The sequence below is a fragment of the Anas platyrhynchos genome, chromosome 1 (assembly GCF_047663525.1).
Source record: "Anas platyrhynchos isolate ZD024472 breed Pekin duck chromosome 1, IASCAAS_PekinDuck_T2T, whole genome shotgun sequence".
In the NCBI taxonomy this organism is placed as follows: Eukaryota; Metazoa; Chordata; class Aves; order Anseriformes; family Anatidae; genus Anas; species Anas platyrhynchos.
Window position 1 is genome coordinate 77,777,274 of NC_092587.1, and position 25,673 is coordinate 77,802,946.

The 25,673-nt window shown below is 39.6% G+C and overlaps 1 protein-coding gene across 6 annotated transcripts in view; it reads right to left on the reverse strand.

Annotated features, from left to right (window-relative positions):
- Positions 1–1,775: 1,775 nt before the first annotated feature.
- LOC101800257 (solute carrier organic anion transporter family member 1C1) overlaps positions 1,776–25,673 on the reverse strand; it is a 32,620-nt gene continuing 8,722 nt past the window's right edge. For 4 of the 6 annotated variants that reach the window (XM_005023034.6, XM_013102934.5, XM_013102935.5 and 1 more), the window contains 11 exons: positions 24,962–25,077; positions 24,027–24,173; positions 23,812–23,910; positions 22,722–22,967; positions 21,055–21,219; positions 20,292–20,487; positions 18,870–19,032; positions 17,651–17,835; positions 16,770–16,834; positions 14,706–14,823; positions 12,859–14,127 (listed from right to left, as the gene is read on the reverse strand). In XM_005023034.6, coding sequence (XP_005023091.1) covers positions 13,911–14,127; positions 14,706–14,823; positions 16,770–16,834; positions 17,651–17,835; positions 18,870–19,032; positions 20,292–20,487; positions 21,055–21,219; positions 22,722–22,967; positions 23,812–23,910; positions 24,027–24,173; positions 24,962–25,077 — 1,717 coding nt within the window. In that variant the 3' untranslated portion in view covers positions 12,859–13,910. Of the gene's footprint in view, positions 5,991–7,943; positions 8,018–10,568; positions 11,063–12,858; positions 14,128–14,705; positions 14,824–16,769; positions 16,835–17,650; positions 17,836–18,869; positions 19,033–20,291; positions 20,488–21,054; positions 21,220–22,721; positions 22,968–23,811; positions 23,911–24,026; positions 24,174–24,961; positions 25,078–25,673 lie in introns of those variants that run through there. The other 2 variants (XM_021274833.4, XM_013102936.5) reach the window with 2 other exon arrangements.

A 25,673-nucleotide genomic window follows, 5' to 3' on the forward strand; every position in this document is an offset into this window, starting at 1 on the left:
AGTTTGTGTCTCCATCCTCACAGCCACTTTGGTTTCTTTTCTAAAGGGTGTATCTCTGCTCCCTGAAGTCCTGTGTACAACCTTAAAACTAGGAAACAAGCTTCCTTTCCTAATCTTCAGTTTTCTTGGGACATGGAAGGAAGCACTGCACAAATATAAAGAAACTCTACCCATGCCTTATTTGAGAAAACAACAGAGCAGAGGACTGAAGAAAGGGACTCTACAGATGAAATGTTCTTCTCAACTTCGAATTTCTACCACCAGCTCCATTTAAGTGAATGCATGGGAATGGGGGAAGGGTTGATGTGGTGCTCAATGAAAGCGAGTTCTTCAGATCCTAGCTTTGGGGTTGAAGTTGTATGCATTTTATTGCTAAAGACAACAGCCAGCATATTCAGACATTGTCTATTTTATTATCAGAACTCTGATTACAAACTGCCAGCAGAAATGAGGAAGGAGAGTCTGTTATAACAGAGCAGAAATTAAAACTTCTCTAGTATAGACGATACCAACACCGTGTCTAGGCCTGGAAATAAATAAAGAAAAATCTAAGTTCCAGAAACCACTGGAAATTTTCCGAAGAGGAAATAACAATGTATCTCCTTCTGCAAAAAATGTTTTAACATTGAACAAATATATTGGCAGTTCTAGAAGTACTCTTGATCTGTGCTAGGCATATAGATTCAGTCAGGTGACTCATGCTAACATCATCTCCCTTTTAATTCTGTTGTCTGGGTATTTATTTCTGTACACTGTTTTTATATTAAGGTGTTTTTTTTTGTTTTTGTTTTTATGAAAGCATCTTTTGCACCTATTGTTTGATTTTCCCAGGAGGAAATGTTTTAGCAAGAGTGCGTTGATAACTGATGTCAGACTAGAAATGAGATTCTGGTCAGATCCAGTGATTCATGTCCAGATATTTATACCAGCTGCAGCTTGATGTGATTTTTTCAGATAAGACAACATCATTTCTCATAACAAATCAATAATAGTATAAACACTACCGTTTGTAGTATTAATTGATCCTCTGGCTCAGTATACACCCAACTCTCAGTCAATAGCACTTGCCAACCTTTCCAACATGCATTGTTTATGTGCCACTGTGTCACTTTATTGTGAAGAACAGGTAGAAGTTTCTTCAGGGAAAGGTTTGTTCTTCAACATGCAATTGGCCTCTGTCATGCCAAGCAATGATCTGGTCCTTCATTTTTGCTGAATTTCTCTTTTGATTTTCACCATTTTTCTTATTTTTTTATGCCTACTCACATCAGCATGTCTTCTCTTAAATCCCTGACCCCTCTAGCTATCATTGGGTCAGGAGTTACAATTCTCATTGTGTTTTCCCATCTCTTACATTTTTATTTCACAGTCAGCTGAAGCCTGGGGCTCAGGGTTTCAAATCACTGGCTTAGACATCAAATGGCATCTTCAAAAAACTAACACACTGGGAAAGCTCAAGAGAGGGTGAATGTTGACCATTTTTTTGTCTGTGACACAGTAAAAACACTTAACACAAAGTATAGGAACAGTCCCATTAAATTGAGCAGAAATTACTCCAGTCCTGCACGTGGAAGCTATAGCCATGAAGACCAGTTCCTCTCCTCATTGTAATGCTCAGCTCAACTCCCCTGCTATATGTCACGGTCTTGAGTTGAATGTTTCCTAGAAGTCATATTAAGAATTAAACACCTGAAATGTACTTATGGAAAACTCCAAAGTGAGGGACTTCACTGACTATTCTGTAGGAAAAGCCAAGAAAGAGGCAAGGCTGAAACTTGTCTTCTGAGGTCAAGCCTTTATTGTCTGCCAGGTGCTTAACTCACTTTGAACAGACCAACAATATCTGAAGGAAATGTTGAAGATATGGCTGTGGATGCACGCTCAAAGCTGTCACTGATCTGGGTGGATGTGCCTCTGTGTGGCCCGGTACACTCATCTCTTCATTGCTGAGTGCCCTCAAGCTTGGTCAGATGTGATTTCATGCCATGTAAGTCTCTTAATAAATTACTTTGTTAAAGACTGATTGATGGCTGCACAAGTTACCTTTCTTGCTGACAAACTCTCCCTGATGTTCTCCAAGAAGAAAGAGGAACCATTGTTCCTCTTGGCAAAATAAATTGTTAAACAAGAAAGCTATGCTGGAGGCATTTAAATTTACAGCTACACCCAATCAGGCATGCTTTTGAGTAAATACCACAAATCAGGTAGTTTAGCGTCAATTATAGGCAGCTGCGTGGGTGACTAATCATGGTAGTTTTGCTGAAATCAATGAAGAAATAACAGAACCAGTAATTTTTTATGACTGGAATGTTTAAGGGCATGAGCTTTGCGTTTACCCAACTCTTGTTTGAGTTGACTGTAAAGCCCTTCACAGAATTGTCTAGGTTGGAAGAGACCTCCAAGATCACCTATTCCAACCTCTGACCTAACACTAACAAGTCCTCCACTAAACCATATTACTAAGCTCAACATCTAAACGTCTTTTAAAGACCTCCAGGTATGGTGACCCAACCACTTCCCTGGGCAGCGCATTCCAATGCCTAACAACCCTTTCAGTAAAGAAGTTTTTCCTACTATCCAACCTAAACCTCCCTTGGCGGAACTTTAGCCCGTTCCCCCTTGTCCTGTCACCAGGCACATGGAAGAATAGACCAACCTCCACCTCTCTACAGCCTCCTTTAAGGTACCTGTAGAGAGCAATAAGGTCGCCCCTGAGCCTCCTTTTCTCCAGGCTGAACAACCCCAGCTCCCTCAGCTGCTCCTCATAAGACTTTTTCTCCAGACCCCTCACCAGCTTCGTTGTCCTTCTCTGGACCCGCTTGAGCACCTCCATGTCTTTCTTGTAGCGAGGGGCCCAAAACTGAACACAGTACTCGAGGTGCGGCCTCACCAGAGCCGAGTACAGGGGGACGATCACTTCCCTAGACCTGCTGGCCACACTGTTTCTTATGCAAGCCAGGATGCTGTTGGCCTTCTTGGCCACCTGAGCACACTGCTGGCTCATATTCAGCCGACTATCAACCAATACTCCCAGGTCCTTCTCTGTCAGGCAGCTCTCCAACCACTCATCTCCCAGCCTGTAGCTCTGCTTGGGGTTGTTGTGCCCCAGGTGCAGGACCCGCTGGGGCCGGTGGGGGAGGGAGGGGGGGCATTGCCTGCGATATCAAGCAGGGACCTGCCTGCATTCCTCAACTCCTAGGTCCCTTCCTTCTGCCCAGCAGCAGCAGGGCCAAGGGTCCACCCCCATTTGGGGTGTCTTACCCCCTTACCTCTCCTTGAGGCCCTGCAGGGAGTTGCTCCACCAGTCTATCTCCTGCTCACACTCCCTGATGGCCCTCAACCTCTCCACCTCCTCCTTGAGCCCTGCCACCAGGCAGACCAGGCCATCCACCTGCTCACACCCCCCCAACACACACGGTGTCTCTGCCGCCCTCAGAGGGCAGCAACAGGCTCAGGCGCTCCCTGCATCCAGAGACCTGAACTGCCACACTGTGGAGCAGGCAGTCAGTCTGGGTGGTTACAGACTTTCTATAGACACAGCTCTGCCTGGTGTAGACCACTGCGGCCTAGCTAGCAGTAGACAGCCGTTAGAGGAGTTGTTCTCATTGTCGGGGGGAACGCTCTGCCCTGCCCGCGCAAACTGCCGCGCCCCGCCCTGTTTGCCCGCCCTGGTGGCCGCGCTCCCCAGGGGCTGCCTTTGAACGCCAGGGTAGAGGGGGCGCTGCTGGCTCCGCCTGCGCCTCATCAGCCTCCTCCGCGAGGGCTGCGGGGCCTTGGCGGCTCCCTTGGCTGCCGGGCCTTGGCGGCTCCCTTGGCTGCCTCAAGTGGACTCGATGCCGGAAAAAAAGCCCTGCCTGTCCCGATCCCCCGCTCCATGGCAGAACGCGTCTGCCCCGGAGCCGATCGCCTCGGCAAGAGACGATAATGCCTTTGATAATGCCTTTATTGGCATTATCCAAGTCCTTCTGTCAGAATAGCTGTGTAAGGTAGCGCCTTATCCCAGAAGACAGTGCAGTTTATATTTGGCATTTCCTTAGTTTTAGTTGTATAATCAACCAGACATAATAACCTATGACTACTTGTTTTTATCATTTTTTAAAGTTATTTATCAAAGAGAAAAACAAAACAAAACAAAACACAACAAACTAGCAGCCATAAATCCACACTTTTCTGTATGCGTTAGGATCATGTACCCTACAAAGACCAAACACTCCTACGGGCTTTGTGTTAGCATTTTCAACCAGGCCTGGCACAAAAATAAATTGAGACTAGAGTACCAGCTGTCACAGACTAAACAGAAAATACTTCAAGCTGTCAAAATAAATTTAAAGCATTTGAAATATTTTAACAAAAATAGCAGAAAAGTAACATTAGATTTAGTCTACCATTTTTTTCACTGTTGAATATATTGTTATTTTGCCTATTTCTAGTTTGGAATACGGACAAAGTGCTTTCTAACTGAAACTGTTAATACAGATCTGAATCATACAAGTTATTTTCTCCGGTATTACATGCATATATTACTTCCTAATTAATTCATACTTATATTCTGTGCTAGTGTAAGTGTAATTCAACCACAGTTCAACTCAACCAAGAAGAAAAATAAAAATAAAAATTAAAAAATATAGGTACAAATACATCTGGATTTTGAGACTGAGCAAACTCAAAAGAGTTGCCCCAATATTAAAGCGGTCTGTAAGGCTGGAGAGGCTGCTTTTTAGAGGAAGTAGGTGATTCTTTTGTGTATGGCCATGGTGGTGAGAGGGTGGCCATGGGAAGAATGGGAGACAGAAAATATACAAGTATGCTAGGTGTGTCCTAAGAATCACAGAACTGTAGGGGTTGGAAGGGACCTTGAAAGATCATTGGGTCCAACCCCCCTGCCAAAGCAGGTTCCTCAGAGCAGGCTGCCCAGGTAGGCGTCCAGACAGGCCTTGAATATCTCCAGAGAAGGAGACTCCACAACCTCCCTAGGCAGCCTGTACCAATGCTCCATCACCTTCACCATGAAGAAGTTCTTTTGCATGTCAGTGCGGAACTTCCTGTGCTCTAACTTGTAGCCATTGCCCCTTGTCCTATCCCCACAAACCACTGAGAACAGGTTGGCTACATCATTCTGTACCCTACCCCTCAGATATTTATATACACTGAGGAGATCCCCTCTCAGTCTTCTCTTCTCCAGGCTGAACAGACCCAGGTCTCTCAGCCTTTCATCATAGGGAAGATGCTCCAGGCCCCATATCATCTTTGTGGCCCTAAGAAGGTGTTTGTCCACCTCTTTGACCAGATATACATTAGGGCCTGTATGGATCCTTGAACCTGAGTCCTTCCTAATGCACCAGCAGCACCCTGCAGGAGGTGGGGACCCTCAGCTTATGTCTAAAGACCGTTTCTGTCACCGTCTCTGGTTAAGAAAACCAGGACAAAGCTCCTCTATTGTGCAGTCAGGATTCTTAAGGATCAAGCAAAATTTGGGCATGGCATCCATGGCATGACCAGGTGCAGCACAGTGGAGTTATTTTGTAGGTTTGTACAGACTGTGTGTCGCAGTAAATCTGGTCTACTCTGAGACCACTGTGGTCTCACTGCACTTACAGTCCTGATTCAGTTCCTGGGACTTGTCCGTCCTCCGTGGGATGAGCTGCTTGCAGCAGGGGTGGACTTCCACTGGCATAAGTGGAACAAAAGAAGACTGGAAAGACTGGAAAGCCTGTAAGGTTGAAGCTGAGAGTTAGGAGCTTCTTACACAGCCACCCACCCATGTCCAGTGCTACGAGAGTTCCTGCCTGAGCCATGTGTTGAGCACAGTATCTTGAGTCATCACAGCAGAAGAGAAAACAAGTGCTCGCTCCACCAATACTTGTCCCAACCACCACAGGGAGTCCAGGGGGTCAGTCCCAGCTGCTCCCCTGTCATCAGCTGCTGCCTCCCAGCTGGAATGCCTGCACAGCCTTGCAGTCATCCATGCAAAGCAAAAGGTTTCAGTAGATCTGTGGAAAAAAAATGAAGAGAGGCCTTACAAAAGTTATTATAAAAAAATACAGTGGACTGAAAGTATTCTAGAGGAAACCTAGATTTCGTCAGAATAAAACTTATGTAATGCAGGGAATCTGTGAAGTATTTCTAAAACTATTGTAACAGTTTTTGCATCTTAAACCAGAGATATTCTGAGTCAGTGTCTGTCATATCTAAATAATTCATCTGTTCAGCTGTGTTGCACTATAAGAGCATTTATATAAAAAAGCAACATTATCTTCTCCTCTAAAATCACCAGGTAAGAAATCATCAAAAGGGTTTCATGTTTCTCAATAGGACATATCGCTGCAGAAATGAATGAATGCTTTTCCTGTTATATGCATCATCTTATTTGAGTGCATATTTATTGCGTTATCATCTCATTGGTGGGATGCCGATACTATATATTAGTTCATATCTCCAAAATTAGTATTATACTAGGTCTCAGATTGGATTTCTTATAAATCTAGTGAATTCTGCCACTCCCGTAGCTCAGAAGGCATTTCCAGAGTAAAGTTATTAATACAGACTCAGACGACACCAAAAAGTGTCCTCCAAGAACACCCTGCTTCTAGGTGCCTCAGTGCACCCTCAGACATGGTTGTTGAGCTCCCTTATGGAGGGTCCATATGCAGCCCTTTGGGAGAGAGCCACATCTAGTTCCTTGCAGCCACTGGTGGTCTGACTTTCTGAGACCCTCAGGTCATGTCCCTGCTAACAGAAGAGCGTTGCTAGTTTGGCTCGCTTGCACAGAGACATTGCTACCTGATGTCCCAGCACAAGGTGGCCCTACCTGGGCTGCTGCCTCATACTGAGCAGTGGGTGAGCACAGTTCTGCCAGCCATATGCTGAGGATGCTGCTCCTCTTCCCCACATCCTATGGGCTGCTCTTGGCAGAGCAGCAGCCTCCCTTCCACCACTATGGGTCATGATTTGAGCTGGTTTTATTTGTGTGGCCATTCAGAGCATAGGCTCAGGGTGAGTCAGGTCCAGCTCTGAAGGAATTCCCTTACTAAGAGAGACAGAAAACCCTGGTCTCTCCTCAGACTAGAACAGGGGCAACATATATTAGCAATATGTATTTTCATAAAGTTTGTAGTCAAGTCCTGACCTGACCTGGTAAGACCAAGGGAACCTGAAATATTACTCCAGTACTAATAACAAGTTATAGTAATGATAATGATGAAGTGACCTGATAGGCCTGAGAGGTATGTCCTGGGTTTTATGTATCAATTGCTCCAACTTTTCTTTTCAAGCTGCAGGTGCATGGGTGAGAAAATCACTATAAATGCAACAGGTAGACTTCTATATAGATTTTTAATCTTCATAGCCAGCAGAAGGTATGAATCATACAAGATTACCATAGCCAATTATAATATTATATCAGTTGGAGAATGGCTTATTGGGATACCTGGCTTGGAAAGAGGAACACGTCAGCACATGAATAAAATTGCAAGTGAAGTGAAGAATTAATTAAATTCTTTAAGAAACTGTGAAGACATATTTGATCAATGCCTAAAAGCATTGATCTGCATATTCAAAAGATGATAATGAATTTAATGAAAGAGTTACATTTTTGGGTTTCTTATTGTAGGTAATGTAACCAATTTTGAGTTTAAAGCTATTAGTGTTCCAGTAAATTAAGTACTGGGCACCCTGAACAATACATTACTTAAAAAATAAAATAAAATCAGGAAATCTCAAAAATGTTTGAACAGTCCCCAGACAGGTTCAACCCCTTTGAAGATAATGAACCTTACCAATTTATTAATGAACAAAACATCCTGTGTTTTTTGTTTGTTTGTTTTTTTGTTTTTTTGTTTTTTGGAGCTACATCATTTTAGAATATAAATTATTTTCTGATGCACTTCCTTTCTTGTACATATAGTGATAGTCATTCAAATGGACTTTTTTAAACACTTGCTTACATGCCTCTCAGTTTAATTTCTGAAGGTGGGTTAGGCTTTTTGGAGCTTGGATCCATTGGATGTTGTAAAGTAATCTGAAAGAGAAAAATATGGGTTTAGAAGTTTTGCTTATAAATTTGATTCATAAGCACTTATAAGTGTTTTGGAAAATGCTCTTTTATCTGTCATTCTTAAGCCTGTATTTCTTGACCCAAGAAATAAATCTAAAAGAGAGCAGGCAACTGAATGCAGATGTCCCAGATCCCAAGGCAGGCTGTTCAGCTTCAATGCATCAAAAACTGTCTACCTTGGTTTCATGTACAAGGATAACAGATCCTCTTTTGAAGTTTGTGAAGATAAAGAACATTCCTTCTTGTATCAGATCACTCAAATATTGGTGTGTAATATAATAGCTGTTTACACCTCAGTTCTCCTTTCACTGCATAGCACTGATGAAAGCTGATCCAAGAGCTGAAGATCTTAATGGAGATAGTAGTGGAAATATATGGATTTTATCTATTTCTGTAGGAGTCACCATCTGAGAGAAAAACTGAAGATCAGGAAAGGAACAAAAGTAACTAGTCATTGAACTCTCAATGCAGAAGATACTTTAGAGCAACTTGGAAAGAGAATAATTTCTGCAAATGGGAGAGTAACTCCTTTAACACGATTGTCTCCTTCAACTAGAAATTGCACAATGCAGTTTTGCACTTATGCACCAAAACAAATCCTCTAGCTTTGCATAAAGTACCTACCTAGAGGTCAGTGTTTAGATCAACTGGGCCAGATGGTTTGTAGATTTTCTTTTTTATTGTTGGAAATTGGACCAGACAATTAACTCTGGTTACTGTTATCAATCTCATTTCTTGTATTCCAATCTATTTTATTTTTTACTCCTTAATTCAATTTACAAAATAATACTTACCAGCTGCTGCCTTGCAAAGATTTCCTGCGTCTACTCACTGCAATGTATTACCATAACTGTTTTCAACAAAATTTTTTTTAGGAGATAAAGTAATTTAGGTAGTACATTGATTTGATAAATTCATGTTCTGATCGTTAATGTTTGTCTATCCACCTACCCATAAGTACCTGCCCCTAAGGCAGTTTTGTTTTTCAGTCTTACAATTGATGAAACCTTCAGTTTTCGTGAAGCTTTTAAGGAACAACTGGACTCTACCTGCCCAATGTGTTGGCTGCTGTTGCTTTCCAATGAAATGCAAGTTGGCATTTATTGCAAGTCAAAAATGATTGTAAGCTAGCAGAGTTAATACCTCATTAAGTAGAGTCATCAATATAAAGATAATGACAGCTCATCCGATGGCTGATCTTCTAATCCTGCTAATATTTGGATTGCGTTAAGAACTAGTTGAAATGTGATAGCGACATCATCATATCACCTGTCCTAAGCCAGGTGCTGAATTTACACAGGAGACAAAGGTTGGAATAAGGTCAGTTATGAGACCTGGAAGGCAAAAGCATTTCTTACTTTCCATAATGCTTCATATCAGCCAGTTCAATGCATTCCTGAAGTCAATGAAAACAACAAACAACTTTAAATCCCATGTATTCAAATGAGGATTAAAAAAAGACTAGTGGGCTGAAATTAATGGTGACTCATAAATGAGTCAGCTATTGAACTCTCTTTCAAAACCTGTTTTCAAGAAGAAGGAAAAAAAATAGTGTGAATAATTGGAAACTAAGGAGCTTTTGCAAGTAAATACTTGCAGGTACTTAGTGGGCAAAAGTAAGGAATTCCAGAAAGCATGCAGAAGTTGCACTAAGAAAACTAGTTTGTGCTATTATTGACCACTAACAAGTATCTTTGAAAAATAGTTAGCAACTGTTAAGATATCAGATGATTGTAGCAAAGAATTTGACATTCAGCTTTTAAAAGACTCAGAAATCCGACTTCATATGAGACATTTGTCCTTCAAGTGAGTAGAACATATCAGTGGTCCATCCTTGGTCAGGTCTGTGACTCTAGTCCAACAGGGCACTCACAGCAGGCATACCTAGCCCCATCAAGTGTCCTTTGTGTTTTCACAGTACTCCAGAATATTTCACACTGGTGCATTAAATTAATAGAATTTTTTGAAGTCCAAGAATGTTAATAGTAATGACAACTCATACACTTAAATCTAAACTCACCTTCTGATGTTATGCTGCTATGGATAAAATGTATGACAGACATTTTACGAAGAAAGCCATTGTATAAATTCTTACATAAAATAAAAGAGCTAGTCTTTAATACTGTTTCAGCTGAAAACTCGAGCCTTCTTGTCAGCTTGGTCAAGTAAGTGAGTTTATTAACCGTGGATGGAGTTGCCTCAATACCTAATTTGTCACCAAGAAAAAAAATGATACCTTAAGCTTTGTCTTAGTGTTGTGTCATATGTCTATGTGGTGTATTTTATTTTATGTAGATCCTTACTCAAGATAAAACTAGATTAACATCCATAAGCTACTGTCAACTACATTGGCTGAGCCTTTCACATGTTTTGTGCTGATTCAGACATAAAACTCATGGCACCACACGGTTTTCAAAACCCCACTCCTTTTGCATTTCAGCTGTGTCTTGAACTGTAGATACTTACATAAAAGGATGTTAAGCTAAGCATGATTAGCACCAAGAGCATTTCCGTATTGGTTTTGTACATCAGACACTTTTTATTAAGTGAGAAAGATTCTGTGTAGTTATGTTCCTCTGCGTTAGTAGGAAAGACAAAAATAATTCTCCAGCCTGCTTTGGGCATAGAAGGTAGCAAGATAGGAAAAGGCTTTACTTCTTTTTGTATTTTTTTGTCTCTCACCCTTGGTACATAGCACTGAACACACAGTAAACGTTTTGCAGTCCATAGCATGGTAGCTTTGTTGCATTTTTTATAGATGGGGGATCATTTCTTGAAGTTTTCATATTTTTGTTGTTGTTGCTCTCTCACAGACCTCATAATCCAAATGCTTTCAGGTTTTCTCCTTTTTCATGCTCTTACATGAAGCTCAGAGCTTAATGCAAGTTTGCAAGAAACATGTTGCTCATAAGCTCTTGATTCAGGAAATTCAGAGAGGTATCTGTTCAACAGCTACCTGTACTACTGATGAGTCCATCTCTTCGAATCAGCAATGCAAAGAGGGGCCAGCTTTAGGCATGTTAAAGGGTAAAACATAGATGAAACATTTTTTCTTACACTGTACATCAAGAAAAGCCCACCCATCAAAAACAAACAACAACAAAAACAACAACAACAACAAAATTACATCAAAAACAAAACCACTGTAACCTCCTCCCGCCCCCCCCCCCCCCCCCCCCCCGCCCACAACTGCTGTAACAACTTCCACCTTTGTCAGTTGTAAACGTTGCCTCTCTGGGTTTAGAAGTATTGACCCTGGTGTTCAGAACCTTCACTACTTAAAGGAAGACACCTGAAGGACACTGGGCTGCCTTTCTGAAGAGCTAAGCAAATAGAGCTATGGGTATTTTTACAGTGGTGGATAAAAGAATAGCTGTGGACATTTCATTTTTCACAGTCAGTGTGTAAAAACTGTGGCTGCAGTGACAAATTATTGCTGAGACACATTCATGCACATCTTTCCACTGAGTAATTGTTCACCTGTTAAAAACACCAGTGCAAAAAGGTGTCTAGGCTTTCTTTCTAGAACTGCAAGGTTGCTCAGAATTTTGCCTCTAGTTTTCTTCAAATCTTTCCTGAATGTGCTTAGTAGCAGGCACCATGAAGACTTGCTGGTTTCCTGCTTGGCAATATATATCTTGCCTTACCTCAAATAGAATCACTTTGCAGCAGAGATTGCCATTTTGTGTTGTGTGCATGTGTGTGTGTACACCTACGTTAACACCTACGTACACATGCATTGCTTCTCATGCACCAAGGGCTCTCAGGACACAACAGTAGCAGAAAAATTACAAAGTTGTACTATGAGATAAAATAAAGTGTCTGACTTGCTCTGCTTCCACCACAGATCCATTGTCTGCTATTGCATTATTTTTAATGGTGAAGGGAAGAACAACATTTTTTTCAAGTCTGACAACTAAACAAAGTGCTGTCTCTGTGTCTCTCTTTGATTTGCAGGTGCTAAGTTACCGTGGCATACTGGGGCAGCTTGGTTTTGCAACCTCTCTCTAGCTGGAAGCATTTTTTTTCCCCAAGAAAAACCTCCAAAAGCAGGTTATGATCTTCTTGTGCCAGCCTTTGTTTCTGACATGAGAGGCCAGTTTACTGACACATTCTTGACCTCACCAGCCTTGAGTAATACCTTCCTAAATCTGCTGCAGGCTGTAACTCTTTCTTTTGGCATTGATGATTCCTTATGCATAATTCTCATAATCTGTCATCTATAATTAGCTCTTGTTTTAGGTTCAAGCTGGTATACCCGTTCATATAAAATATGTTTTCAAAGGTTACAGATTTAGGATTAAAAATATCTCACCCAAAACTCTGTCCAGAGTCACCACTGGAAAATACATATGCCCCAAGATGCATTAATAAAATATCATCTGAACTAAGCAACTGAAAGACAGGGAGAACCAGACAGTTGCATTTACTTTCCCTGTCAAAAATCACTCCCAATTTCAACAGCTAGGTAAGGTGGTTTGTTCATTTAGGTCCCACAAGTCATTCCTATGGCTTTATCTGGATATATTAAACAGATGCAAATACAATTTGACCAAGCAGAGTCATGCCAGTTTTTCTAGATGGCGAATGACTCCCTCAAGTAAGTATCACTTCATTTAGAAAAAAGTCCCATTCTTTTAATTTAGCTGCTACAATCACTGCTAAGTGACTGTCATGACAAACACTTAGAACGACTCAGCTTTTTGCTCAATGTTTTTTTTTTTTTTAATCTAACATGTCTGTTAACCATATCACACTAAACATTGAGCACCTATTTTAAAGTCTCAACCAGATAATTCATTCACTGTCGTTAAATGGTACACAAGTACACATCTTTTTATTTAAAGTAACAACAGTTGTCAAGCTTAGTGATGCAAATAGAATGAACTCAAATCAAGAAATATACAAAAGCAACTTTGAAAATATGAGCTAAAGGCTTGGGCTGAAAAAGTGCATGAAAACACAGATGAGTGTTTTGCCTGCCCGTTGATGAATTTCTTCCAAAACAATAAAGATGGAACATCACAAATACGTTATTTGCAATAGCCATAGGTGTAAAATTATTGTTTGAGTGTCCTCTGCTGGACACTACGTGGCATAGCAATGAAACTACTAGCATACATTGGATGAATTTTGCTAAGAAATCACTACAAAATTCAGAATAATTATTACATTTCATGCAGAATTAACTAAAAAAACAAAAAACAAAAAAAAAACAAAAAAAAAACCCACGTTTTTAATAAATTGCTACAACTGTGAGATTCGTAAGCATAATTATTTACTCTAAGGCATAAAACGTTCATCTGAATTACGACAAAAATGTTTCCTGGAAAAATACTGCTTTTGTTAATTTTGCAGTGGCAGTTTGTTGTATTGACTCACTTAAGGTGTAAGCATTTTGCTGGAAGGCTTTGTTTTTGTTTTGAATTCTGATTGATGAAATCACAATGCATCTGTAAGACTTGAGTTTGTCATTCTGACGTCACTCCACTGCACAGATCTGCGTATGGGATCCGCGTCACATTTTGTGGGGCTTTTGTGACTGTTCTGCCACCACTCATCTTTGAACCCATTAAAAATTGTAGACTAGCTCTGTCGAGAATGCTAAGGGAGACTTTTCTGTATCTTTTCATCACTCTGTTCAGCTCCTACAATTTGTTCTGTCTGTTATTTATAGCCAGGTATACATAAGTCGATTTCATACTTATATGTAAGTTTTTCTTATTGTTGTTCACAGATTTACTACCAGTTTGCCTTTCTGAACTTTCTAAACTATCATTTAATTATTCATGACAAAGTGAAAGCTGTTTTTAAAGGAAGCTGTCCTGATTCATGCGACACAGGTCTAGATGGCTTTCTAAATACATGATTCGTTCTCTGCATCAGGAGAACCCGCCAAATTTTCTTTGCTCTTGCAATTATCATCTTTATTCATGGGAACATCTTCTTTTCCTCCATTCTCTGTAGGTCTGGAGTTCTTATTTTGAAAGTGTTTCTTTATAAATGTAAAGAAAAGGATCGCAAGCAAGTAAGAAAGACCTCTCAACAATGCTGATAAACCAAGGTAGACATACCTGTGGGATAGAGCATAAAAGGTAGTGACAGATGTTATTTGTTTCTAAAGAAACTGAAGAAAATCACTTTTGAAGACTTTTAAGAATCACATATATACCAAATCCACATAATAGTTCAGGGGAAGACAATTTGAAAGCTAATGGCACAACAAACTGGACATTTTGGCTAGTAAAAGCATCTGTTAAATATATAAAATTCTATTTGCTTATGAAAATAGTTGCAGAGGTAAATTTGCATGTCTTTCCTCTTACTGGTAAATCATAAAGCCCTAGGTCTTTTAAATTGATTCAAATGATATTAGAATAGATATTTTCTAGATATTCCAAAAGTCCCTGTCATTGACACTAAAGGATTTTTGCACAATTTAAAAACTGGCTAAAAAGCCAAGAGTTTAAGATTTAATCCCAAAATTAGTCAATTTCAGGAATTCTGTGATGACCAAATCTGAGTCCAGAGCTAGTATCTGACCATGATGTTTGATCAGTGGCCTCATACATTATTACAGTATGACAGACCGAGGAGTTTCTACCTGTATAAAGGAAATGCATGAGGCTTTTGGTGCTCTACTTTGCCTTACCTGTATGCATTGGAGTCGTATAACCTGCAAGCCCCCTGCTGCCCACAGCTTCTGCTTCCCCATTTCAAGCATGTTTTGTCAATCAGTGCACCAAAATAAACTGGAGCAGGAATCCCAGCTGCAATAGAAAAAGCAAAAATGTCTCAAGATATCACAGGAAAAGATGTCTTTTTCAAAGGCAGCATTATGTTTTCTTAGTAGCAAGCCATCTGCTGCAAAAGTGTTAATAGGTGGACTGTGGGGAACTTTTATCAGAATAACTTCAAGCTGGGATACCCTCTCAGTGCCCTAGGGAGCATCAGTTCCCAGGGAGTGTGGTCTAAGGGTGGCCAGGCTTGTAGTTGAGCACACTGATTCTTCCATCATGCTGGTTTCTTGAGTGTGGCATCCAGTGCACGCCAAGCTGATGTGTGGGAGAGGTGGACCAGTTGTGTGTTTGCAGCACTGAACTGATACAGTTCCCACTTCTACACACAGCCTGAATTAACCAGGCTGGCTCTTCCCTTCGTCTGTCTGATAGTGTCTGGTAGTCAATTTGTCTGAAGGGATGCCACCAAGTATATGGGACTAGATGTACTGAATATGCTTTTCAAAAATGTCTATGGGAGTAGAGCAAATGAAATCCTTAGTGTGATTTGGCCAGATATAAGCTTATGCTTTACTGCAAAAGATGGCAGGCATGGGACAAAATCCTATCCTTGCTGAAGCAAGGGTGGGAACTGACTTCAGAGAAATATGTGCTTCAACATGCACAGGACCATGTTTCATGTTGCCTTTGCTTGTACATGGGCATTCTGTATTCTTAAATAGGAAATAATGTATTTTGTTGTAATAGGTATATTCTCAGCCTGTTGTATTTTAGGGCTCTTGTGAGAGTGTGAACTCAATAAGATATCTATAAAGGCCTGTAAGTTATGATCATTAGGGTTGTAGCCAAGATGACGGGAGAAGTGCTGTTTTGAGATATTTGGAATATTGCTTACAGAAGGAAGAGGGGAGCAGATTTGATCTCCAAGTCAATGTAGATTAAGGCCAGCTTTAATACATCAGTAACTGTGACTCTACACATTCTTACAATAGAAGGAGCATACTCTCTGGAGGTGCTGAAGCAAAAGCTTATAAGAAAGGATAAATTCTTTTTTTTTAATGTTTTTGTTTTTAATTTTATTTTTATTTTTATTTGTCCCACTGCCAGAAAAGTTCCAAGCTTGGCATTGTTTGTCCCAAGTGATGGGGGAGAAATTCTGCTCCTCCATTGTTTGAATAAGAAAGTACAAGAGGACAAAATGAGTGCGCTTTCCTGTCTCCAAATGTCTCATCACAATCCTGAGCAGAGACTACAGCCCAAATTTGGAAGCCACTGTCATTTTTTTAGGCTTCATAGCAAATCCAGCTTGATTCTTAACACATATTTCTCAAAGTTTCTGAAAAGCTGGTATTCTTATTCCATCAACGAAGAGAACAGAAGAGAACAAAAGAAAACAGAGAAGTATTTTCTTGCCAGTCTAGGCATGTTAATCAACCATCTCATTAGCTACTCTCAAATAAAATAAAAAAAAAAAAAAAAAGAAAAAAAAAAAGGAGCATTGCTGCATGCTTAAAGGGAAATGAAATTTAACTTGTTACGTTGTTCCAGGAAAAGGAAGTTTTAGTGTAGAGAAAGCACTTTGCTATGGACACAATTGTATTGGTGTTGAATGAAGTCCTGCTAGAGCACTTCTTTTGTGTTTTACTTGCAGCACTGCATCTCAGTTAGCCACTGGTTTAATGGCAAGTTTGGAACCTTACAGAATTATTTCAAAATTCAAGATAAAATATAAACTTTCTCAGAAACTCTGCCCATTTTGGAACACCAGGGTCCTAGAGCGCAACACCATTTAATCAGCAGGTCAAATCTTTTCAAAGTTGTCAGCTGACTTACCAATGAACTCTGCAGTGTATGTTGGACCTTTAGGAACAACACAGAATGTTCAGCTATTTCACGTATACATGTTTCACAAATGGTGATTGTATTGGTGCTATTCAAAGGCATGCAAAAAAGCATCTTAGAATGATTTCACTTACCTAGTGTTCTCATAATGAGTGTGTATAGACCAACTGCAAGAGCTTTCAACTCTGGCTGAACACATCTGAAAGAAAGATGGATAAGAAGGATTTGCCTATCAAGTGTTTAGACATGCCTATTAAATTGCTGTTAATTTCCTCAGATTGAACACTTAATGACAGAAAGTCAAGCTTTGCAAGGAGAATGCTTCCTACGATTGCTGAAAATATGCTAAGTGCTATGAAAAAGGTGAACGAATCTATTGTTTTCTATCACATATCTATCTCCTGGGAAGTCCATTCACTAAGTATAATTAGAGAATTGAAATTTTAAAATCATAATCACACTCTATACTAGTGTTAATGAAATGGGCTTCTCAGCTGCTTTGATTCCGTAGCATACATTTTCCTCACCTGATAGAAATACCATATTGTCCTAGAACAAAAATGTAGTGAGTAGCAATATTTGTGCAGCATCTTTTTTATACATGAATGACACTCCTCAGTACAACACTACATCTAGAACTACACAAAGCCATCTGGCAATATGACCATCTGTTTCATGAGGAACCACACTTCAAGCGTCCAATATGTGCACTGATGTTGAATCCATTATATATCCAGTCTCTGACAACTCCTTACAAATATTAACATAGTCAACACTCAGAAAAATGTCTCAAAGCAATGAGGAAGGGAGATGAGCTTGCATTGTCTTTTCCATGCTCATTTAGGGTGAGATAATGCCCTCAGGACTCCCATGAAATTTATCACTAGTACATTTTTCTACTAATTGAAAATTTTCCTTGGATTACTGAAACATATATGTAAATGTGCATAAGTGGTTCTGAATCATTTTGATCCCTGCATTGGAAAAGTTCAATCATCAGCACAGTTTTACTTACCTAAACATAATCATGTATGCTGGTGTGCCTCCCAACGCATAACAAAAGCCACTTATGACTTGTATTACTGTATAATAAATAAACTTCTTTGAACAATCATCACTTTTGGGACATTGCCCCAAGGTGACAGAGTTATTTCCTGACCATGAACTGCTGGCTTTAAGACAGCTGCAGTTATGGAAGACCTGGAAGACACAAAACGGATTTTGTGGGACATTGCTCACAATAGGGGGAATCCTGCCTTCAGACATAGGCAGAGTCTGAAGCCCTTCTAAGCATCCTGTTTTTTTCTTGCTTGCCTTTCTTGAGGCAATGGGCAGCAGCTTCTTTTCTTTCCTACAAATGCTCAGATTAGGAAGGGATGTTCCAGCATCTTTTTATCAGTGGACACAGTATCACTTTTTGGAAGATGTTCAAGACCTTCAGGACCTCTGAACCTGTCCTCAGCCTTTGTGTGCCTGAAGACCAGTTGAAGGGGAACAGCAAGGTTCAAGGGAATGTGCTAGTTGTCTCCACCTGTTAATTGACTTTGTGAAAATGCCAGGATCACTTGTCCCTCTTTGCTGAGGCTGATCCACCAGAGGTACCTCACAGCTGTAAGAAGCAGCTACCTGTCAAGACACAACTCATGTAGACCCCTGCCCAAGATCAGCAGTAGGTGTACAGATAGCTTAAGAGCAATAGCTTTTAATTAGGCCTTGTGGGGCATGGGGATCCGCTTATGTAAGGGGAACTGTGGTCCATGAACCTTAACCTCTACAGAGGCAGGCTTGTGTTGTAGGCAAAAGTTCCACTCTCACAGACATTTAGACTTGCCTTTTAAACTGCTGTTACAATAGTGATGTGTATCACGGGAGATATTATGGCATGTTAGTGTAATTTAACTACTGGTTAAAAAACTTCAGGGCAGCCAAAATGAGATTTATGAGAAGCAAACCACAGGCAACCTTCAGACAACATATAAACACTCTGAATCACTAGGTTCTCACATTCAGTCCACAAAAGATGAAAGTTAGTATCTACAACAAAGAGCTAGGGCTTTTTTCTTATCAGAGAAATGTCTATGTCTTCTATGCTGTTCATAGCCAGAAATCATAAATACTTTACTGACTGTTCCCCAGTAAATTTGGTTTCTCTTAAAAGCATTATACTGCTGAAATCCTGATTTTAAATGGAAAATAAGCTAGTAAAAAAAACAGAAGCTGGAGCAGGCTCTTACCATGCTTTTTCCATGTCCCACTGAAGTCGTGCACCCAGCTAGACATGCTGAAACGTATGTCAGTCCATTGTCCCCACATACAGGATCCCACACATTGGTGGCACATTTGCAGTCAGAATTGCAGTCAGAAAACATGGCATTTTCATGGTATGGAATTGGTTTGCTTGTTAAGTTAAGTTGAGACAGAGTAAGAACAACTCGACAGAGTAAGAATAACTTTTAATTCAACAATGATGTCAGCATAACCCTTTACACACAACGGTGTCACTGTTACGAAATCCATCTCACAAGCCCAGGATATGTATTTTGAGTCTCTGCAATATTGATCTCTTTGCTTCAGATTCCATCCTACTCACACTCATATTAAAGTGATCACTAATTTACATAGAATGTTATAGCAAATAAAGTAGCTGCTACTGATTCTAGATTCTAGATTCTAGATCAGCTGATACTGATTCTACTTTCAGACATCCTGAACTGAGTTCTGTAACAAGGGGGATGTCTTCCCACGTCTTCTTTCTTGTTTAACTAAGCTTATGTGCTTGGCATCTCTTTCATCTCAGAGCTTACTAAACACATTTCCTAGGCCACTATTTGGGTTTTTAATGAACGTGTTGCAGGGAACAGGGCAAGAGGCAGACAATTAGTTCTCAGCTTCCATAAAATGTTAAAATCCTTGGCATCCTGCCTGTCGTGTTCTATATTTTCAGCTTTGAACCAGTATGCCTCGATTAATGAACTGCATTGTCAAATTGATGAACTGTGGGTAAGCCTCCAGGGAGATGCAGAAAGGGCCCCACCAGCCATGAAATACTCCTAGTAAGATGGACATGAGATAGTGCCAACCCATACGCTAGTGTTTTGTTGGGCCCTTTGGAACGATGTTCTTGCACAAACCCACTATTCTAGTATCTTTATTCACTCCAGGAAAAAATAATAGCTTGTAACTTTTAAACCCTGGTTCTATCTTGAGAGGAGAGAACAACTTCAGTAGGCATAAAAGCTTCATTTTAATTTACAGCAGTCTGAAAGTCTAGGATGCGGCAGTCTTTCCATCTCTGTGCAGAATGTGCTACCAATGCTCCGGTACATACACTTCACCTTTTTACTGGGTCTGAATGCACTCTGCAAGAAGATTACTTCTGGTGTAGAGATAGCACTAAGTGAAACAGCAGTGCCACTTCCACAGAAGCCAAAACCTTCATTGGTAGTGATGCAATTTTGCTAATGTGTTTCTAAGTAAACTTCAACAAGTGTTGCACTTTGGCAGGCTGACACTCTGATGACCAACAAAACTATGACAATGACACTTGTTAGTGTTTTCTTCCTCTAAGCATGTTCCCATTTTATCCTTGGTATCTTAGTATATTATTTGAACTATTGCTGCCATGAAGAAAAACATAGTCTTCATTTTATACTCACCCATCATAGGACACTGTTATTCCTGCTACCACATGGTTCTCACAGCCAACAAAAAAGTGCAAGAGAGTGAGGATATAAGACACAAATGACATGCTAAATGCAAATTTGGTTGCTCCAATGATGCCCATTTTATACTTTTTCATTATGAGCCCTCCTAGGAAAATCCCAATACCAACAGGGGGTAAGGATGTCAGTCCTGAAAGAGATTGTTGAAGGGGAATGTTAAAATAAGAGTAACACTGATCTTATGAGCCAAACTCTGTCCTCAGGCTGATGTCCCTGGCTTGTATTATAATTGTATTATAATGAGTCTAAGAGGCTTTCTGCTCAGCCTAATCCTTGGGTTGTGTATGTTATTTTGAAGTGTCTAACTCTCAAACCCCCCTGTATGCCCAGCTAGTTGACACAGCATTTTGCTTCCACTTGGCAAGGTACCCAGCAGTCAGATGTTGAAGCATTTTAAGCTCCCACACATGATTCATTGAATATTTTGGGTGCTTTTGCTATAATAATAGAATATAGTATAAATAATTGAATGGAATATTACATACATATATACAAATATAAAGAATATAATACAATTATTTATTATGGTTCCATAGACACCAAAACTGTAGCTTATATGTTGACTTCATCTAATTCAAGTTTGGAGAGACTGCCATTTACATCAGTCTGTTCTACATGGAATTCAGTCCCAGAAACAGAATGACACAACTTCTCCCCATGCACCTTTTACAAGATAAACAGTTACAGTGTAACTCACCTATTAGAAAGTTAGATTTAGATGTAGATTGTCCATATTGCTGTTCCATGTACTTTGGCTTGTAAGTCAAGAAACCAATAAAGCTACTGAACTGTAACAGTGAGCAACATAAAAATGTAAAGTACATTCGATTACTCAATATTTTTTTCAGGGAGGTATAGAAATCTGAAAGAAAGGGATATATGAGTTGGCTTTGAAATATACATGTACATGAAATAATTACTGGTGAGTAATCTATGACATTTAGGGCAAAATGCTTCTCTTAGATGTCCAAGGGCAAGTCCTACTGATCTTCATTTGCTTGTGAGTATCTGAAAACAAACCATGATCTTGAAAACTCCAGAGGTTGAGATAAGGAGAAAGAGCCTTAAAAGAACACAGAACTGCAGATTAAGGATTGAATCCTATAATGAGAAGAAAAAAGGGCTCCTTTCTGAAGCAGAGACTTGTTTTACCTTACAAGAATATCATCACAGTTTCAAGGCTAAGTGTCAACTGCCTTTGTGGAGACGTCCAATGGCATATCTTCCACTGTGATCTGAACTAAGACAGTAGAATATTTCTGATGATGGAAAGCCATCTCTTCCCTTCACCTTTTCCCTCTTATTGTAAGGACTGCACAATTAGAAGTGGCATTTTAGCCTGCCATATTTAACTCTGGCAGCAACGCATTTCAGAGTCTCTATGAGCTCCATGAGTTCTACGACAATCAGAAAGATAATTTGGTTTTCTATATTGCAAAGGAGCCCTCTAGTGTTTTCTTTAGCTCCTGATACTGAAATTTTGTTTCCACTATTCAAATTTGTATTGCAAACTTTCAGAGATAGGTTCCACTCAGGCAGTGATACATACAGAACCTCATAGAATTACAGAATCATTTAAGTTGGAGAAGATCTCTAAGATTAGGTCCAACCATTAACCTAGCACTGCCAAGTCTACCACTAAACCATGTCCCTGAGCACTACATCCACACATCTTTTAAATACCCCCAGGTATGGGGACTCAGCCACTTCCCTGGGAAGCCTGTTCCAATGCTTCACAACCCTTTCAGTGAAGATTTTTTTTCCTAAAATCCAAACCTAAACCTCCCCTGGCACAACTGGAGGCTATTTCCTCTTGTCCTGTGGTTGTTGCTTGGGAGAAAAGATGGAATTTTTCCTCATTTTTGGGAACACGAAGAACTAACTGTCATCCAGGCCATTTTTTTCTCATACTGATAGCTTGAATAAATTAATTTTATTTAGCACTAGACCATTGACCTCAAAAAAAAAAAAAAAAAAAAAAAAAAGGAATAACTACTTTTACTATGCATTTTGCCTCTTCTCTCTCTCTCCCCTTTCCTTAAAAACAGGTAAAAGAGTGCTTGGAGACATCACACATTATTTATATGCAGTATTATTTTATGGAATTTTTCAAGGTTTTAACTGAAAGTTTTAATGAATGTTAATCGTCTATCATTTTCATTGGCAATCTCTGCTCTGTCATATGCTGTTCTTGAAGAAGCTCCTTAACTTCTCGTAATACTTATTGGACACTTCCTTTCTGGGGATAGCTAACTCATTTAGAATGAAGTGTATGGGAGGCAAAATATTCTGAAGAACTATCACATTTCTGCAGTACTTTGTGCCAATTACTTTCCATATTTATACAACATACAAAACACTTGCCTTTCATCATTGTTGACCACTTCATTGGCTTAGGTTCTGCAGGAGTAAGTGTCTTCCTGATGGCTCCCATATTTTCCAGGAGACTAGATGAAGTTTTGTCATGATTAGCTTCCCCTGGCTTTTTCAGACTCTTTGGCAGGAAGCAAAATGGAATAGCAGCTAGGAAACTGATTACTCCACCTATTAAAAAACCAAGCCACCATGCACCCACCCAGCGGGAATCTTGTGGAGTGATAGTGATGCTTCCTAGAAATAAGAGAAACAGAACCATGTTACTTAAATGAGACAAAACTTCCCACTTTTTGTCTGCTAAAATGGCTACATTTTTGCAATGGCTGAATTTCAGTGGTAATGATAATTATCTAATGACAGATCTTTCACCCATTGAAGGCATCAGGAATGATACCCTCAATGGTGTTATGTTTAATCTGTCTGTCTGCATCTTATTTTGAGTGCCATTCTGTGTCACACCGGATAACCTAGAGGTCCTTATCCAGCACCTAGGACACTGAATGGCCAGGAAACACCATCTCAGAGGTGATTCCTGCCTCTTAAGGGAATATGATGTAGGGCCATAGCCACCACTAATGGCGATTACCCTGCTCGCTTTAGCATTCTGTGGATGTGATTACATACATGTGTTTTCTTTTCATTCAAATAAGCAAGAACTGGCAAAAAGAATATAGGCTACTGCAAACATTAAATGAATTGTAAGTAACATTAAATGCCCAGCTGAAAGAGCTGATAATCCAACAAAACAAGATAATTGGTGTGCTAACAGAACCCTCTTATTAAGAACCCAATTTAGAAAAACTTTGGTCTGTAAGAGTTCTTGGTATTAATGTTTAAAATTAAATGTATATTTTAATCCTTCAAACCTAAAGGAGGATTCTAAAATATTTTCCTAGTATAATTCTGCCTTTGTCCTAAAAGCTTTCAGAAATTTATAACAAAGTATATAATAAAATTATCATAATTTAGGTAATTGAAATATAGTTTAATTAATACAGTTAGTATAAAAAATCTGGTGTAGAGGAACCTGTTGGCAACAGGCATTAGGTTACTTTCACTTTACCTCTGCTTCACTTACCTAAATCCACAAATCCAACATCCACATATAGTTTGGCACATAAAGATCCCAGCAGGAAACCAAACATTGGGCCGAACATGCCTATTGTGTGCAAACATCCTGGAAATATAATGAAGCAAATGCTAGTAAAATTCAATGGCTTAATGTTTTCTTCTGCAGAGGATGATCAACCTCTTACACTAAGAATCTCTCAGTTTACTTTATGTTGAGATTACCTACGTATACAGGAACATCCTCTTCCTTTGCAAAATCATCAAGATAAGAAATGCCCAGTGGTGTTATTGGAGTCTCACCAATTCCACGTAACATATTTCCCAGTAAGATATATATCCACATGTATGATGATGGTTCCTTCTCACAATCTGTAGATAATGAGAGGTTACGTTTTCATAATAGAATAGTTGAATGGGGAATAGTGACAAATCAGAGGAAATTCAGCACATGATCTTAACTTAGTATTTAAGGCATTAACAGCATTCGCCTTATGGAAGTTTAATGGCAGGCTGTATTATAACTTTTAATAATCTTTTAGTATCACTTTCCTCCACCTCCATTTTATTTGGTTTCTAAAGATACAGATAAATATCACCCATCAGAAAAAATGTCCATATGAAAAAAAATACAGACTGATATTATCATAAATATATTATCTGTCATATAAAACTAGAAGTTTTTAGAAGATTAGTGGGACACAGCTTGACTTTTTCTCTATCTGTGACAACATGTATAACAGCTGTATTCCATATTTTAAGTAAGATCATAGAGATCTCTATTTATTTCCAGTTAACTCTGTGCAACTTCACCCCCCATATCTCTTCCAACCCCCAAGCCCCTGGTTCTGGGTAACTGAATCCCTGCAGAAATCTCTTTGCACGCAGTCTTAGCATCTCCTTCAGTGTTAGGGTCATTTTATTACAATTTGGAAATGAGAACATAGGAAAGCTGGGTTCTGGATCCTAGTAATTTGTGTTTGCTGAATATTCCTTCAACAGATTTAATGAACAAAATGCACTGAAGTGTTGGTAACGTTCTCAGGTAAGTAGAAACTGAGGCTAGAAACCTAACTGGAAATCTTGTATTGGGTAATAAGTTACTCCACTTGCAACCAAAGGTAAAACTAACTCCTGTATTTGTGCTTACAGTTCCTTACCTGATTTGGAAGTCTCCAACAAGGTTTTGTTCACATCTTGACGAAGGGAACATGGATTTATGCTTGAAGTTAAGTTGGCTGAAGATGCTGTATGTGATGCTGTCTCATACTTATAACTGAAAACACACAATTTTACATTTAGAAGCAATGATCAGTAGGTAAATACCAGTGCAGTAGGGCAGGAACAATGCTACTGCTGTTTCCCTAAAGAGAAAGTTATTTTTGTTTAAATATCAATCCAGACTGCTACTGAAGGAACAAGAAGGAAAATTACTGAGCATATTTTTAAAATATGGAATAGCAAAAATAAAGAGCAAATAAAAGTTAGAATCGCGCATTTGGAAGACAAAACCCGTTAAGCTGGAAAGATCAAAAGGGCTTTTGAAAGCAATTCAGATAGGGCTGAATTTCTGCTATCAACATTTAGGGTCTATTCCAAGTGAGATCCCTATGTTGACCAAACTGTGAAGGAGAAAAAGGAAAATCTCTGGATTGTGAGTCTCCCTTTTTATCTTAGATATATATTTGTGGGAGTATGGGGAAGATGTAAGGAAGGGAGAAGTCATCCTCAGGAGGTATCTATTTGCCAGTTATTTGGCATTGGATTTAGAAATAGTTGTTGTATAGTAGCAGGTAGATAAATATAGTCTTTAAATGACACTCTAGCTGTGTATATGGGAAGCAGGGCAATGCTGTGGGCAGACAACTGAGC